This window comes from Heptranchias perlo, chromosome 11, assembly GCF_035084215.1.
Source record: "Heptranchias perlo isolate sHepPer1 chromosome 11, sHepPer1.hap1, whole genome shotgun sequence".
NCBI classification, from domain to species: domain Eukaryota; kingdom Metazoa; phylum Chordata; class Chondrichthyes; order Hexanchiformes; family Hexanchidae; genus Heptranchias; species Heptranchias perlo.
The window spans coordinates 74061233-74078622 of NC_090335.1; the positions used below are offsets into that span (position 1 = coordinate 74061233).

Sequence of the window (17390 nt, forward strand, 5' to 3'; positions counted from 1 at the left end):
CTCGCAACCGTCTCTGTTCCAAGGAGAACGCCCCCAGCTTCTCCAGTCTATCCACGTAACTAAAGTCCCTCATCCCTGGAATCATTCTCGAAAATCTCTTCTGCACCCTCTCTAAAGCCTTCACATCTTTCCTAAAGTGCGGTACCCAGAACTGGACACAATACTCCAGTTGTGGCCGAACCAGTGTTTTAAAGGTTCATCATGACTTCCATACTTTTGTACTCTATGCCCCAATTTATAAAGCCCAGGATCCTGTATGCTTTTTTAAACTGCTTTCTCAACCTACCCTGCCATCTTCAACGATTTGTGTACATATACCCCCAGATCTCTCTGTTCCTGTACCCCTTTTAGAATTGTGCCCTCTAGTTTATATTACCTCTCCTCGTTCTTCCTACCGAAATGTATCACCTCGCATTTTTCTGCGTTAAATTTCATCTGCCACGTGTCCGCCCATGCCACCAGTCTGTCTATATCCTCTTGAAGTCTATCACGATCCTCCTCACTGTTCACTACCCTTCCAAGTTTTGTGTCATCTGCAAATTTTGAAATTGTGCCCTGTACTCCCAAGTCCAAGTCATTAATATTTATCAAGAAAAGCAGTGGTCCCAGCACCGACCCCTTGGGAACATCACTGTACACCTCCCTCCAGTCCGAAAAACAACCGTTCACCACTACTCCCTGTTTCTTGTCCCATAGCCAATTTTGTATCCATGTTGCTACTGCCTCCTTTATTCCATGGGCTTCAATCTTGATGACAAGCCTATTATGCGGCACTTTATCAAACGCCTTTTGAAAGTCCATATACACGACATCAACTGCATTGCCCTCATCTACCCTTTCTGTTACCTCATCAAAAAACTCTATCAAGTTGGTTAAACACGATTTGCCTTTAACAAATCAGTGCTGACTTTCCCGGATTATCTTTTCTAAAAGTTTCCCCACCACTGAGGCTAAACTGACTGGCCTATAGTTGCTGGGTTTATCCTTGCACCCTTTTTTGAACAGGGGTGTAACATTCGCAATTTTCCAGTCCTCTGGCACCACCCCCGTATCTAAGGATATTTGGAAGATTACGGCCAATACTTCCGCAATTTCCACCCTTACTTCCCTGAGCAACCTAGGATGCATCCCATCCGGACCGGGAGACTTATCTACTTTAAATACTGCTAGCTTTTCCGGTACCTCTATCAATTTTTAGCCCATCCAGTATCTAAACTGCATCTACCTTTACTGAGATTCTGGCAGCATCTTCTTCCTTGGTAAAGACAGATGCAAAGTATTCATTTAGTACCTCGTTCATGTCCTCTGCCACCATGAGTAGATCTTTTTAGTCCCTAATTGGACCCCTCCTCTTACTACCTGTTTGCTGTTTACATGCCTACAGAAGACTTTTGGATTCCCTTTTATGTTGGCCGCCAGTCTATTCTCAAACTCTCTCTTTGCCCCTCTTATTTCCTTTTTCACTTCCCCTCTGAACTTTCTATATTCTGCCTGGTTCTCACTTGTATTATCAACCTGATATCTGTCATACACCCCTTTTCCCCGTTTCTCTCTTTTGTCATCTAGGGAGCTCTGGCTTTAGTTGCCCTACCTTTCTCCCTTGTGGGAATGTAACTAGACTATACCCGAACCATCTCCTCCTTAAAGGCCACCCACTGTTCAATTACAGTTCTGCCTGCCAATCTTTGATTCCAATTTACCCGGGCCAGATCCGTTCTCATCCCACTGAAATTGGCCCTCCTCCAATTGAGTATTTTTATTTTAGAGTGGTCCGTGTCCTTTTCCATGGTTATTCTAAACCTTATGATATTATGATCACTGTTCCCTAAATGTTCCCCCACTGACACTTGCTCCTCTTGACCCACCTCATTCCCCAAAACCAAATCCAGCAATGCCTCCTTCCTCGATGGGCTAGAAATGTACTGGTCATAAGAGATAGGAGCAGGAGTAGGCCATTCGGCCCCTCGAGCCTGCTCCGCCATTTAATGAGATCATGGCTGATCTGATTTTTACCTCAACTCCACTTTCCCGCCCTTTCCCCATATCCTTTGACTCCCTTGCTGATCAAAAATTTGTTTAACTCAGCCTTGAATGTATTCAAAGACTCAAACTCCACAGCTTTTTGGGGTAAAGAATTCCAAAAATTCACGACCCTCTGGGAGAAGAAATTCCTCCTCATTTCCGTCTTAAACGGGCGACCCCTTAGTCTGAGACTATGCCCCCTAGTTTTAGATTCCCCCATGAGGGGTAACATCCTTTCAGCATCTACCCTATCGAGTTCCCTCGGAATCTTGTATGTTTCAATAAGATCTCCTCTCATTCTTCTAAACTCCAATGAGTATAGACCCAACCTGTTCAATCTTTCCTCATAAGACAACCCTTCCATACCTGGAATCAACCTCGTGAACCTTCTCTGAACTGCCTCCAATGCAAGTATGTCCTTCCTTAAATAAGGGCACCAGAACTGTACGCAGTACTCCAGGTGTGGTCTCACCAGCACCCTGTACAGTTGTAGCATGACTTCCCTGCTTTTATACTCCATCCCCCTAGAGATAAAGGCCAATATTCCGTTTACCTTCCGGATTACCTGCTGCACCTGTATGTTGACTTTTTGTGTTTCATGTACGAGGATACCCATATCCCTCTGTACCGCAGCATTTTGTAGTATTTCTCCATTCAAATAATATTTTGCTTTTTTATTTTTCCTCCCAAAGTGGATGATTCACATTTTCCCACATTATATTCCATCTGCCAAATTTTTGCCCATTCGCTTAACCTGTCAATATCCCTTTGCAGACACTTTGTGTCCTCCTCGCAACTTGCTTTTCCACCTATCTTTGTATCATCAGCAAATTTGGCCACAAGACACTCTGTTCCTTCTTCCAAGTCATTGATATATATTGTAAATAGTTGAGGCCTCAAGAAAGTTAGACTCAACACACATCAAAAATTCCCCCCCCCTTTGCCCCTTATATTATTACTATTCCAGTCTGTATTAGGACGTGGAAGGTTGTGGTTTCGAGCCCCGCTCCAGAGACGTGAGCATAAAATATCGGCTGACATTTCTACGTGGTACCGAGGGAGCGCTGCGCTGTCGGAGGTGCCATCTTTCAGATGAGACGTTAAACTGATGCTCCCGCCTGCCCCCTTGGGTGGACGTTGACAATCCCACGTCCACTATTCAAGGAAGAACAGGAGGAGTTCTCCCCAGCGTCCTGGTCAATATTTATCCCTCAATCAACAAATAAAACAGATTATCTGGTCATTATGTCCTTGCTGTTTATGGGATCTTGCTGTGCGCAAATTGGCTGCTGCGTTTCCTACATTACAACAGTGACTACACTTCAAAGCACTTCGGGACAGCCAGAGGTCGTGAAAGGCTCTATATAAATGCAAGTTCTTTCTTTCTAGTTCTCCAAACATCTGCCCAGCTCAAGGTTACAGGACCTCAGTACTGACCAGGGATCAAACCTGGAATTATAAGTCACTGGGAGGAGCTCCGGAAAGGAAAGTTTTAAATATCCCGGAAAATGGAGATTCCTTATGCTGAACCTATTTATTCTTCGCAATTTAAATGCAATAGTGGAAATAACAGTACTTACGATAAGAGACCGAGAATCTGACAACACATTCCGATCGACCAACTCTGTTCTTAGCCACACATTTATACTCGCCGGAGTAATCCTGGGAGGCATTTTTCATTTTCAGAGTTCCTAAGATTATATCTGCACAGAAAAAGAAAAAAAAAAGTTATTTAAAATTGGACAGAACTTAGGTGAAGGGAAAAAGCCTCTAGTACGGGATAGCAAGGTTAGAAAGAGAGACGGCAAGCTCGGTGACATCACGCCTGGGTTTGTGGATTGAAGTCTGTAAAGTGCAAGAGGCAGAGAAAGCTGAGGGAGAAGCAGAGTTAGAGGAGATGGTGCCACGGGTCTCAATTTCAGCAAACAAAAAAAGTATCTAGGATGGAGTATTTGTGATTTAGGAGGGAGAGAAGATCAACACTCAGAATATTAGCGTAGAGAAAACAAAGATGAAAAGGCAGAGGCAGAGGAGGGGGGGACGGGCGCACGGGAGGGGGGGGGGGGGACGGGCGCACAGGAGAGGGGGGGGGGGGGACGGGCGGGCCAAGCAGAAAGCCGGCGAGTCAATATCCAACTGAATCAGCCTTTAGAATTGCTGCTTCTTTCTCTGTACACAACTTATTGCACATATGTCCTGTGTGTACACACATGGGTTTGTGTTAAGTTCACTGTTCTTTCATCTCCGGCACCTGGGTTCGAGTTCGGTCCAGATCACTGGGATGAAACATTTCCCCAATATACAACAGTCCTACATAAAATGCAAACAAAAAAAAGCAGTTGCTGTAAATGTGACGCAAAAACAGAAAAGCTGGAAACACGCAGATCAGTTGGAAACAACTTATGAATTAAACGTTTTAAGTGAGACCATAAAAGGTCATTAAGGGTTGACTTTGCTGTTATGATAGAATCGTTCTCAATCATTATACCCGGCAGGGGCTCAACTGAATAGACAAAGATGCTGCAAGCTTACACACCAAGCAGGAGACTGGTGGTAACTTCGACAAGCAGCGCGGTGAAGCAACCCTCGACACGCAGAGCTGGAAGAGGGATCAGAGGATACTCTGGTTTCTCTCTCTCTCCCCCAGTTGGCACTTTCCCACAACGGAGACCAAGAATCCATACCCACCACCTTAGGTAAAAAGGTCTCACCCGTCACTGCACTACAGAAATCCAGTGAGTTTATTTTTTTTTAAGAAAAGGGATTTACCTGCAGTTGCAGTGGGCGGCAGTGATTTTAAAGATCCCTGTTTGGTCCAAATGTAAGTAATTGGGGGCGTGCCTTCGCTCAAACATTTCAGCGTCGCATCTTTTCCAACTTCGTGGCTTCCATCCACGTAACACGTCGGCGTTGATGGCTTCACTGAGGACGAGGAAAGAACAAAAATGAAACAAAAGCGTTCAAGATTCTTAAGGGAATTGATAAGTTGAACTCCCATAAATGTATGCTTGAGATTACCACAAACTCTAGAACCAGGATCAAGTTTAGAAGGGGAAGGGGCGTGGACAATATAGAGATTTAACAAAGTTTACGCAAAGGATGTTGGCCATGTGACTTTTATAATGACCCTTCCGTTACTTAACCTCATCTCTCTCTGTTGTCCTTACCTCCCTCAGCGTTCCCTTTCTCCTACAATCTTCAGGCTCTTACTACCCAAGGTTGCGGTCACCTCATCACTACCTCTTCCTTTAGCTCTTCTCTCCTATTCTTTCCAACCCTGGCCACGACTTATTAACAACCAGCTCATTTGATGGCCCTCAAAAGACGACTGCCTTACCTAAAACCTCCAGCTTGGTGTCTCCCAACTGCAAGCCAGGGGCCTTCTTCACTTTGCATTGGTACTTTCCGGAATCGCTGGGTCTCAGCCTCGTGATGTTGATTGAAGCGTCACCATTTTTGGGATCTGGTGAACTGAAATGCACCCGTCCTTTCATAGACTCAAGACGTGTATCGTAGATCCGGTCTCCCGAATAATCAATGATCTGTTTTGTTATAAAACACTTTGGTCACCGAGCAGCCCAGGCTAGTCTGAGAGACAAGTTCAGCAAGGCAGAATAGCGCGCGGGGCGGGGTGCAGAGCGTGCGGGACAGCTCGAGAAAGGACGCACGGGAGAGAGCGCGCGAGCAGGAGAAAGAAAGAGAGAGAGAGAGAGAGCGCAAGAAAAGGGGGAAGGAAGCAGGAGCAAGTGCGCAAGAGAGAAGGGGCGGGCGAGCAAGAGGGGAGGAGAAGAGAAAAAGCGCGAGTGAGTACACAAGCAAAAAGTACGCAACAAGCACACGAAAAGAAGCAAAGAGAAAAACAAATCAGACACAATCTTGACATTAGCTAATTCCGAGACTGTAAAGTAAACCCGGGAACTGCTGAGCTGGATGGCAAGTTACACACCATTTTAAAACAACTGACCAATTAACGCACCGCAAATCACCTCTTTTGGCGGGTTAAGTCACAGGTTTAATACTCACAATGATTTGCGAAGCAGTTGGATCAGGGGGAGCACGTGACCACTCGATATCCAGCGGTCCAATATCCGCAGAGTCGAGCCTGAACCTGCACTCCAACATCACACTGTCGTCATCGGCCTTCTCCACCACCGCCGGGTGCGGGAGGATCGTCAATCCCATCGACCAACCTACAAAATAGAAGTCATTGGTTACATCGGCGGTCTGTTGTGTGACAAGAACTCCAGAGATTATCCAGGAGTCGATTCTCTTTTCCCTCCTCAAGTACAGGCAGTAGCTCACTGGCACTTACCCGTTCTACACGTGAGCCCAGAGTATCCATAGGCTCTTTGCCCAAAAGAACACCTCCCCATTCCCCCACCCCCCCGAGCGAGCTTCGGTCCCTCGCCTCCCCCCCCACCCCCCGAGGTTCAGTCCCTCGCCTCCCCACCACCCCCACCCCCGAGCGAGCTTCAGTCCCTCGCCTCCCCCCATTCCCCCCCGAGCGAGGTTCAGTCCCTCGCCTCCCCACCACCCCCACCCCCGAGCGAGCTTCGGGCCCTCGCCTCCCCCCCACCCCCCGAGCTTCGGGCCCTCGCCTCCCCCCCACCCCCCGAGCTTCGGTCCCTCGCCTCCCCCCCACCCCCCGAGCTTCGGTCCCTCGCCTCCCCCCCACCCCCCGAGCTTCGGTCACTCGCCTCCCCACCCCCCCCGCTTCAGTCCCTGGCCTCCCCACCCGCCCCCCCCCCCACCTCCCCACCGCTTCAGTCCCTGGCCTCCCCACCCACCGAGGTTCAGTCCCTCGCCTCCCCCCCACCCCCAGCGAGGTTCAGTCCCTCGCCTCCCCCCCTCCCCCAGCGAGGTTCAGTCCCTCGCCTCTCCCCCCCCCAACCCCGAGCGAGGTTCAGTCCCTCACCTCCCCCCCCCACCCCGAGCGAGGTTCAGTCCCTCGCCTCCCCCAGCGAGGTTCAGTCCCTCACCTCCCCCCCCACCCCGAGCGAGGTTCAGTCCCTCGCATCCCCCCACCAACCCTCCGCGCAAGGTTCAGTCCCTCGCCTGCCCCCCTCCCCCCGAACAAGATTCAGTTCCTCTCCACACACCCCCCCCCCCGCCCCCCGAGGTTCAGTCCCTCCCCCCCCCCTCCCCCAGCGAGGCTCAGTCCCTCTCCTCCCCCCCCAACCCCGAGCGAGGTTCAGTCCCTCGCCTCCCCCCCTCCCCCAGCGAGGTTCAGTCCCTCACCTCCCCCCCACACCCCGAGCGAGGTTCAGTCCCTCGCATCCCCCCACCAACCCTCCGCGCGAGGTTCAGTCCCTCGCCTGCCCCCCTCCCCCCGAACAAGATTCAGTTCCTCTCCACACCACCCCCCCCGCCCCCGAGGTTCAGTCCCTTGCCTTCCCCCCCCACACAGAGCGAGGTTCAGTCCCTCGCCTCCCCCCACCAACCCTCCGAGCGAGGTTCAGTCCCTCGCCTCCCCCCACCAACCCTCCGAGCGAGGTTCAGTCGCGCGCCTCCCCCCACCAACCCTCCGAGCGAGGTTCAGTCCCTCGCCTCCCCACACCAACCCTCCGAGCGAGGTTCAGTTCCTCGCCTCCCCCCACCAACCCTCCGCACGAGGTTCAGTCCCTCGCCTGCCCCCCTCCCCCCTCCCCAAGTGAGGTTCCGTCCTCAGCGGAAATCCACATATGTACACTTGCCATTGGGGGGTGGAATAGTTTGAGGGGGGAGGGGGGTGTCACTGCATAACGATGAGGAGCCCTAAACCATTCAGTGTACTGTACATCGGCCCATTTACACCTTAATTCAAAGATGCATCGGATCCAAAAAGCACCAGCGGCAAATGTTCGCAAGTTAAAAGGGGGTTAGTCTTATGTAAGTGTTATTGTAAACTTAAGAGTAACAACAGCATCTTGCATTTATATAGGAATGTTATCAAAAAAAAAATTGATCCATCCTGTTCTTGTCCCCGCTAACCCATCACCATAAGATAGTAGGCAGGAGAGAAAGAAAGTAAGGGAAGAGAAAATAAGAGAAATCCAATCCCTTGAGGTGCAAGGGCAGTTTACAACATCTAGTGCTCCTCTCTCTAGGTCTGCCCAATGGCCCTCCCTCGGAAAACAGCTCTCGTTCCAACCTGGTATGTAACAGATTATTTCAAAGCACAAAAATGTGCAGGTATGCAACTTGGAACAGAGTGAGAGCAAATGTTGGCACCATATTTGGGAAACGAGCAACAAAAAAGGAAATCCTTATGTGTTTTTGAACGAACCGTACTGTTTTCAGCTGCAAACCTCAGCAGTTTACAAAAAAAAGAGATTTGAGGTGAGGGGGAAAAGAGAAAGGCCAACGACAGATCCAACATACAAAACAATTATTAGCGGATTTTAAAAAAGGAGCAGAGATACAATTGAAGGGTGCAAATAAATTCCCACCGTTCGAGTGCGTAATTTTGTTACAGAAATGTCTTGCATTGCTTGTGCAAATTAAAGATAGAATTACATAGAATTTACAGTACAGATACAGGCCATTCCGCCAAACAGGTCTCAACCAGCGTTTATGCTCCACACGAGCCTCCTCCCACCTTCATCTCACCCTATCAACATATCCTTCTATTCCTTCCTTCCTCCCTCGTGTACTTATCCAGCTTCCATTTATATAGCGCCTTACACGACCTCAGGACGTCCCAAGGCGCTTTACAGAAGTACTTCCGAAGAGTAGTCACTGTTGTAATGTCGAAAACGCGGCGGCCAATTTGCGCACAGCAAGGTCCCATCAAGCAGCGACGAGATAGTGACAGCTCCCCCGGGGCGAGGGTCTCACACAGCTGACCGCAAACCGGACGTAAACCCGCTACGGACGGGCGGGCCAGAAGACCCGTTAATGCCAGGTTTCCCTCGGAGTCAGCCGTAGTGAATCCTGGCAAGTTTACTTTCAGGTTCCGGGGGCTGAGCGTGACCCCGCACCTCAAAAAGCCGACGCCAACAACGCACAAAAAGTAGCTAGCTAACCTTACATTTTCCCACTTTTTAAAAAATAAGAAGTCAGCCTCCGAGGGACTATCACTTCAAAAGGAGCAGAGGGGAGCTGCCAACTACCTCCTTGCAATGTTTTTGCCCATATAAAGCATTCCAGCCCAATCTACCGTGCGCTCTTCTTACAGCCTGATCCAGATTGCTTTAACGTCAGGAACACGTCAAAATTTGTAGCAGGAGGAAAAAAAAAACAGAAAAAGTAACCAAGAATCAACAAACTCTGGAAAATGTCAGGACCCAGTTAAGTGGACTTGGAGGTGAGCCAAAATATGAAGTTGTCAGGATTACTATGGGGAATGGGTGAAGTTTGATTCAGACTAATCCAACAAGGCTTCAAATACCAAGGAGCACAAGGTTTTTTTTAAAAAAAATAGGAATTTAGGCAGACTTTTAAAAAAAAACACATGTGGAATAAGTTACCGGGAAAGATCAGTAGGAATGTTATCAACAGGCAATTAGATGAGTTCCTGGTGAGAAGAGAGGGAATGAGAGGTATGGGGAGTGTTTTAAAAATTCATTCTCTGGATGAAGGCCTCGATGGCATTTATCGTCCATTCCTAGCGAGAAGATGGTGGTGGGCCGCCTTCTTGAGCCGCTGCAGTCCATGTAACCAAGGCAGCTGTTAGGCAGGGAGTCCCAGGCTTTTGACCCAGCGACAATGTTGGTGTTGGGACAACTCATCTTTTCTTGCATGTTTTAAAAAGGCACTTGCTCGGAATGTGGGAGATCAGCAATCAGCCAGCGCCTTGTGTTTAGCGTGACGACACACTACCCTAACCCAACAACAGAATCAAAAGATCAACCCAGCAACGTAAAGGCAGGAAGCCAGCACATGAACACACTCCCGCAATCCAAACAACAACAACAAAAACTTGTATTGATATAGCGCTTTCAATGTAGTAAAACGTCCCAAGGCGCTTCACAGGAGCGATTATCAAACAAAATTTGACACCGAGCCACATAAGGAGATGTTAAGACAGGTGACCAAAAACTTGGTCAAAGAGGTAGGTTTTAAAGAGTCTCTTAAAAGGAGAGGTAGAGAGGCGGAGAGGTTTAGGGAGGGAATTCCAGAGCTTGCGGCCTAGGCACGACCGCCAATGGTGCAGCGAAGGAAATCGGGGATGCGCAAGTGTCCAGAATTGGAGGAACGCAGAGATCTCGGAGGGTTGTAGGGCTGGAGGAGGTTACAGAGATAGGGGAGGGGTGAGGCCATGGAGGAATTTGTAAAAAAAAACAAGGATGAGAATTTTAAAATCGTAGCATATAAATATAAAATAAATTTTAAACTAAGCACGTGCTAGTGAAGCACCTTTAGAGAGGAACATCAGAGGGGGAAATAAAAACACAATGCTCGAAAACAATACCAGGCTTTTAAAGTTAAACAGAAAACACAGAGAGGATCAGGAGTGCCGATAAGAAAAGACGGGTCCATGTTGTGGGCGGGGGCCCTCCATAAAGGACCATTTGTTCTAACAAAGGTCGCCATCTCCACCCAGAACAACCTTTCTCTTCAGACATTGCTGGACAATGCAAAGGGCCTGAATATTAGTTGGAATAGTCAGCGATTCTAATGATCTCATTATTGGAATTGTCTCATAGCTGCAAAATCATAGAATCATAGAAAATTTACAGCACAGAAGGAGGCCATTCGGCCCATCTTGTCCGTGCCGGCCGAAAATGAGCCACCCAGCCTAATCCCACTTTCCAGCACTTGGTCCGTAGCCCTGCAGGTTACGGCACTTCAGGTGCACATCCAGGTACTTTTTACAATGAGTTGAGGGTTTCTGCCTCTACCACCCTTTCAGGCAGTGAGTTCCAGACCCCCACGACTCCATGGGTGAAAAAAATTTTCCTCAGCTCCCCTCTAATCCTTCTACCAATCACTTTAAATCTATGCCCCCTGGTTATTGACCTCTCTGCTAAGGGAAATAGGTCCTTCCTATCCATTCTATCCAGGCCCCTCATAACTTTATACACCTCAATTAAATCTCCCCTCAGCCTCCTCTGTTCCAAAGAAAACAACTCCAGCCTATCCAATCTTTCCTCATAGCTAAAATTCTCCAGTCCTGGCAACATCCTCGTAAATCTCCTCTGCACCCTCTCTAGTGTAATCACATCCTTCCTGTAATGTGGTGACCAGAACTGTACACAGTACTCAAGCTGTGGCCTAACCAATGTTTTATACAGTTCCAGCATAACCTCCCTGCTCTTATATTCTATGCCTCGGCTAATAACGGAAAGTATCCCGTATGCCTTTTTAATCACCTTATCTACTTGTCCTGCTACCTTCAGGGATCTGTGGACATGCACTCCAAGGTCCCTCACTTCCTCTACACCTCTCAGCATCCTCCCATTTATTGTGTATTCCCTTGCCTTGTTTGCCCTCCCCAAATGCATTACCTCACACTTCTCCGGATTCAATTCCATTTGCCACTTTTCTGCCCACCTGACCAGTCCACTGATATCTTCCTGCAGTCTACAGCTTTCTTCCTCACTATCAACCATACGGCCAATTTTTTTATCATCTGCAAACTTCTTAATCATGCCCCCTACACTTAAGTCCAAATCATTAATATATAACCACAAAAAGCAAGGGACCGAGTACTGAGCCCTGCGGAACCCCACTGGAAACAGCCTTCCAGTCACAAAATCACCCATCGACCATTACCCTTTGCTTCCTGCCACTGAGCCAAAAGGACAAAAGCATCTATATCTGTAGACCAACTCAGGACATCCCAAAAGTGCGGCACAGCCAACAGATTCCTTTTGAAGTGCAGTCATTGTTGTTCAGCAGCCAATCTGAACTCAGCAAGATCCCACAAACAGCAGATATATGACCAGGTACTGCTTTGGTGGCTATGGCTGAGAGAGGATTGTTAGTTAGGACTTGGAGAGCTCCTTGTTCTTCTTCGAATAGAGCCACGAGATCTTTAACGTCCAGGAAACATTTTTTTTTTAAGCAGCGAGTTGTAATGATCTGGAACACACTGCCTGAAAGGGTGGTGGAAGCAGATTCAATAGGAGCTTTCAAAAGAGAATTGGATAAATACTTGAAGGGAAAAAATTTACAGGGATATGGGGAAAGAGCAGGGGAATGGGACTAATTGGATAGCTCTTTCAAAGGGCAGGCAGTGGCACGATGGGCCGAATGGCCTCCTTCTGTGCTGTTACTATGATACATGAATAACTGAGACGAAGAGACCATCCAGCAGAGCGTGAGAGAAATGCAGTCAGGGTCCATATCCACACAAGTCCTTCATTCCTGTCACCACCGCCCTCTCCAAGCCCCAGTAACTCTGTTTCCCAGTGTGGTGGACTTCAAAAATTCTGCCACATAAAATGCACTTCCACATTCCAGTGGGACTTTTCCCTCCACGAGACCCTACTTCACTCTACCACCATTCCTACTTCCAGCTATCCATCCCAAGCAAAAGCAGGGGATGCAGCACCTGCCCATTCACCTCCTCTCACTGTCTAGGCTCCCCAAAAATCCCCTCTGTGGAGGGAAGCAATTTGTGCATACTTCCTCTGATCAAATACAACGTATAGAATCATAGACAATAGGAGCAAGAGTAGGCCATTCGGCCCTGCTCCGCCATTCAAAATGATCATGGCTGATCGTCTAACTCAGTACCCTGTTCCCGCTTTTTCCCCATATCCCTTTAGCATTAAGAAATATATCCATCTCCTTCTTGAATATATTTAATGACTTGGCCTCCACAGCCTTCTGCGGCAGGGAATTCCACAGGTTCACCACCCTCTGAGTATTTACTGCTCACGGTGCAGGCTCCTCTACATTAGGGAAACCAAACGCAGATTAGGTAATTGCTTTGTCGAATGCCTCCATTCTGTCCACAAGTGTGACCCCGAGTTACCTGTGGCTTCCCACTTTGACTACCCACCCCCCCAACCTCTCAGTCACCGGCCTAGAACACTGTTCCAATGAAGCTCCGCACAAACTTTAAGAAAACCTGCTCACCTTTCTCCTCGGCCCCCTAAAACCCCCTGGCACGAACAGCGACTTCAGACTTTAGCTATAAACCCGAACCCCATCTCACCCATTTCCCCAGCTATTTATCCAGCCTTTGTTTATTTAATCTCTTAATGCTTCAGCCCATTGCTTGATAACGATCTGTCATTCCACTCCCGAGCGTGGGTACACGTCCCTTCTCTTTTTCCGGATGCGTTAATCTGCAATACCTGCCCCTCCTCGGTTCTGATGATGGGGTCCATACCTGAAATGTAAACTTGGGACAGTTCTCTGCACAGATGGGGCCTGCTCTGCTCAGAGTGGTCAGATTTCCAGTATTTTGGTTTTTACTTCATAATTTTCATCCTCACTTTAAAATCCCTCCAATATCTCACCCCACCCTATCTTAGTGATCTAACTAACGCCTTAGCTTATATCCCTACACGCAACGGTCACTCGTGGAATCTTACAGCACAGGTGTAAGACATTCAAGCCCATCGTGCCTGTGCCAGCTCTTGGAAAGGGCTATCCAATTAGTCTCACTCCCCCCCTGCTCCTTCCCCGTAGTCCCGCAAATTTTTCCTTTTCAAGTATATATCAGAAAGTTACGATTGAATCTGCTCCCACCACCCTTTCGGGCAGTGCGTTCCAGATCCTCTCCTTGCCCCAATCCACCACCAATTCGGGATGGGCAATAAACGCTGGCCTTGCCAGCGATACCCACATCCCATGAATTAATAAAAAAAAACATTACACCTTTTCATTTGCACATTATGCTCCAGCCCAGTTCCACTCTGCCTTGCCACCACCCCCACTGCTTTCAAAAACTTCCTCTTCAAACATACCTTCCACACCCCCCACCCCCACCCTAACCCTCTCGGAAATGTTTTGTCACACTAACATTAAAAAAAGGCTTGGAGAAAATTTCCTGCATCTGAGCAGCAATGTTGGTATATTAGTTCTAGCTTTTCTCACTCAGACAGACCTACAATGCATTTCAGATTCAGAGATTTTTTTCCCCTCCACGCACGGATAGCAATGAGGAGTGGGATCGTGGACCCTTTTCTTTCTCCCTCCTTAGCCTACGGGTACAGAGTCCTATTGTCTTTCGGATGTGGCGTTAAAACCGAGGCCCCGTCTGCCCTCTCGGGTGGACGTAAAAAGATCCCAAGGCCACTATTCCAAAGTAACGCAGAGGAGTTCTCCTCAGTGTCCTGGGCCAATATTTATCCCTCGGCCAACGTCACTAAAAACAGGTGATCTGGTCATTTATCTCATTGCTGTTGGTGGGACCTTGCTGTGCGCAATTTAGCTGCCGCGTTTCCTACATTACAACAGTGACTACACTTCAAAAAGTACTTCATTGGCTGTAAAGCGATTTGGGATTTCCTGAGGCGCTTTAAAAATGCAAGTTATTTTTTTTTAAGTGCCTTGTATTTCCATTCAGCTCATCAACTGACCCAGCACAGAATACTGATCACAGCTTTGGTACCTGCCTCGTCTGTGTCTGCTCTATATCCACACTAGGGAGTGCCTGTAATAACAGAGCCAGAGGCGAAACAAGTTTTCTGGACTATTTTAAAATGTTTTCCCACTCATTTGCAAACTTAAGTATAGTGTCAGCTCACACTCATTTGTTTGGAGACACAAAGATTAATTAAGCAGTCAACTGCTCCAAACAGAATAACTGAAGATCTTATCAAACTACAATAATAATAAATGGTACTTGTACCTCCCAAGAGGACGGGATTATCAGCAGAATACTGCATGCTTGCTGCAAGACTGTTTGCATTTTTGTGTCAAGATAATGGGAGATGGTGGAGGAGGAGAAAGGGAGAAAGAGATGGAAAGAAAACCATTTTGATACGGGGCTAAGTGAGTCAGCTCCAGACGTGTGTGCACATCACACACTGCTAGTGCCAATCGCAAAGTAAACTTGCCAGATTCGCTACGGGAGGCTCCTGGGAGGACGCGGTTTTAAGAAAAACACACAAGTGTTCCCTGCATTGGCGAATCGGGCAAGATTAGCTCGGAGATGCTCGCAAGACCCACGCACTGGGTTCTGGCGGCACCAGCACATCAAAAGATAGAAAGCAGAGACACTGCACGCACACGAGCAAGCGAAACAGGGAAGGAGGGAGTCCGGCACCTGGAGTTCAGCGCTACCTGCATTCGAATCGTTATTTCCACAAGAAGAGGTTTCCCCATTTCAGTTTTTAAACCACCTCACTTGACCAGCCCATATTCAGGCTGAACTCAAAGCAGCTCAACGTTAGGATTGGACCTTGGCATCGTGCTGTGGTCTGTAAACAGGAGTGGACTGTGCTGGGTAGTGAACTGAGGAGCACCCCTACTCTTCCAGGAGGAAATTCTAGTTAACTCTTTCCCTCTCAAATCCTCCTCCAGTTCCTATAACTCTTGCGCTCCTCCAACTCTGGCCTCTTGTGCATCCGCCCCCCCCCGCCAACTTCCTTCAGCCCACCATTGGCGGCCATGCCTTCAGCCGTCTGGGCCCCGAGCTCTGGAATTCCCTCCCTAAACCCCACCCCGTCTCTACCTCCCTCTTCCTCCTTTAAGATGCGCCTTAAAACCTACTACTTTGACCAACCCCTCCTAATGTGTCCTTCTTTGGCTTGGTGACAATTTTTCTGATTACACTCTTGTGAAGTACCTCGGGACGTTTTATTATGTTAAAAGGCAAGTTGTTGTTGTTTTCGACGACCAGTTCTGATTGTAAGTCCACTCTCCGAGAGAGACAGAATTCTGGTGATTTAAGAATTCTCTGCTTTTATCCTTTAGTAAAAAGGTAGCGTTATAATCCTCCTTGAATTTATGTAGTACCTTTCCCTCAAAACTTATCAGGCATTGAATTGCTTGGTCCCTTTCACAAATGCCACGCCGTTTAAATTTTTTAAAATTTAAACAATGTGCAGAACTGCATAAAGGTCAACATGTGCGGTTTGTTGAAACCTCCCTTTCCTCTTGGAAAAGATTAATTTGAAATACTACTTTACATTAGAAAGCGGGAGTAGGGCAAGGGACATGGGATCAAAGCAGTAAAAGGGATCAGGTATAGAAACTCTTCTATACGCAGAGAATGATTAACACTTGAAACAAACACTTGCATTTATACAGTGCCTTTAATACAGTGAAACATCTCAAAACGCTTCACAGAAGCAAAAGATTGACACCGAGCCAAAGAAGACGACATTACAACAGGTGACCAAAACCTTTCAAAGAGGTAGATTTTAAGGAGCATCTTAAAGGGAGAGCAAGAGGTGGAGAGTTTTAGGGAGGGAATTCCAGAGCGTCGGACCTAGACGGCTGAAGGCACGGCCGGCAATGGTGGGGCAAAAGAAATTGGGGACGGGCAAGAAGCCAGAATTGGAGGAGCGCAGAGATCTCGGAGGGTTGTAGGGCTGGTGGAGGCTAGAGAGATAGGGAGGGGCGAGGCCGTGGATGGATTTGAACATGATGAGGATTTTAAATGTGAGGAACAAACTTCCAGTTAGAGTAGTGGAGGCAAAAACCCTGGAACCGTTTAAGAAACAACTAAATGCGGACTGTACTGACCTCTAATGATGCGGATTCGTGGTTGCTGGGCAACCTGATGCCACACCCAAACGGTCAGTCATGTGTGAAGCTACAAATGTCAACTGGGGTGGGGGGGGGGGGGGGAAGGAACGGGACGGGACGAAGAACACTTAACCCAAACTGACCGCAATCCTCAATCTCTCCGCGCCCCCCCACACCAAAAAATTGGAATTTTTAGGAGAAATGTTATATTTTCCGGCCCATCGAGAACCACTGTTTCAGGCCTTAGTTTGGCCCAGGGAGCTGGTCATCCGGCAGTGGTCGGGCACGTTGCATTGGGGGGGGGGGGGGGGTTGAGGGGAGAGCTGGAAGACCAGAATCGAGGCCAGGAGAAGGCACCACGGCTATTGTTTTTTTTCTGCCTCTCCCAGGGGTTTACATGGCTGCAGGGGGAGGACGCATTTAGCCACGATGCTCAGGCCATCATGGCGTGTGGGGTAGGCTTGATGGACAGGCTGGTCTTTTCCAGCCCGTGAATTTCGTATGTAGTGCCGTGGGAACTCAACCACTACAGGAGTCAAACTGACAGTGCGCCCCCACCAGTGGGGTTATTCCCTACTTCCAGCAGAGCAGTAGCTTGCATGGGGAGGATGGAAAATCCCCCCCCCCCCCCCCAAAAAAAAAAATTACTGTCTCCACAGAGCTGAAAACGGGTAATTTTTTTTTGTTACTCTAAGTAGAATCATACAGCACAGGAGGCCATTTGGCCCATCGTGCCTGTGCCGGCTCTTTTTGAAAGAGCTATCCGATTAGTCCCAGCAGAATAGTGCTAGGGC

The 17390-nt window shown here is 48.2% G+C and overlaps 1 protein-coding gene across 2 annotated transcripts in view; it reads right to left on the reverse strand.

Moving 5' to 3' along the window:
* cxadr (CXADR Ig-like cell adhesion molecule) overlaps positions 1-17390 on the reverse strand; it is a 99919-nt gene that overhangs the window by 31762 nt on the left and 50767 nt on the right. For both annotated transcript variants that reach the window (XM_067993370.1, XM_067993369.1), the window contains exons 2-5: positions 6046-6212; positions 5360-5564; positions 4792-4944; positions 3603-3725 (exon numbers count right to left, since the gene is read on the reverse strand). In XM_067993370.1, the coding sequence (XP_067849471.1) occupies positions 3603-3725; positions 4792-4944; positions 5360-5564; positions 6046-6212 (648 nt within the window). The remainder of the gene's footprint in view (positions 1-3602; positions 3726-4791; positions 4945-5359; positions 5565-6045; positions 6213-17390) is intronic.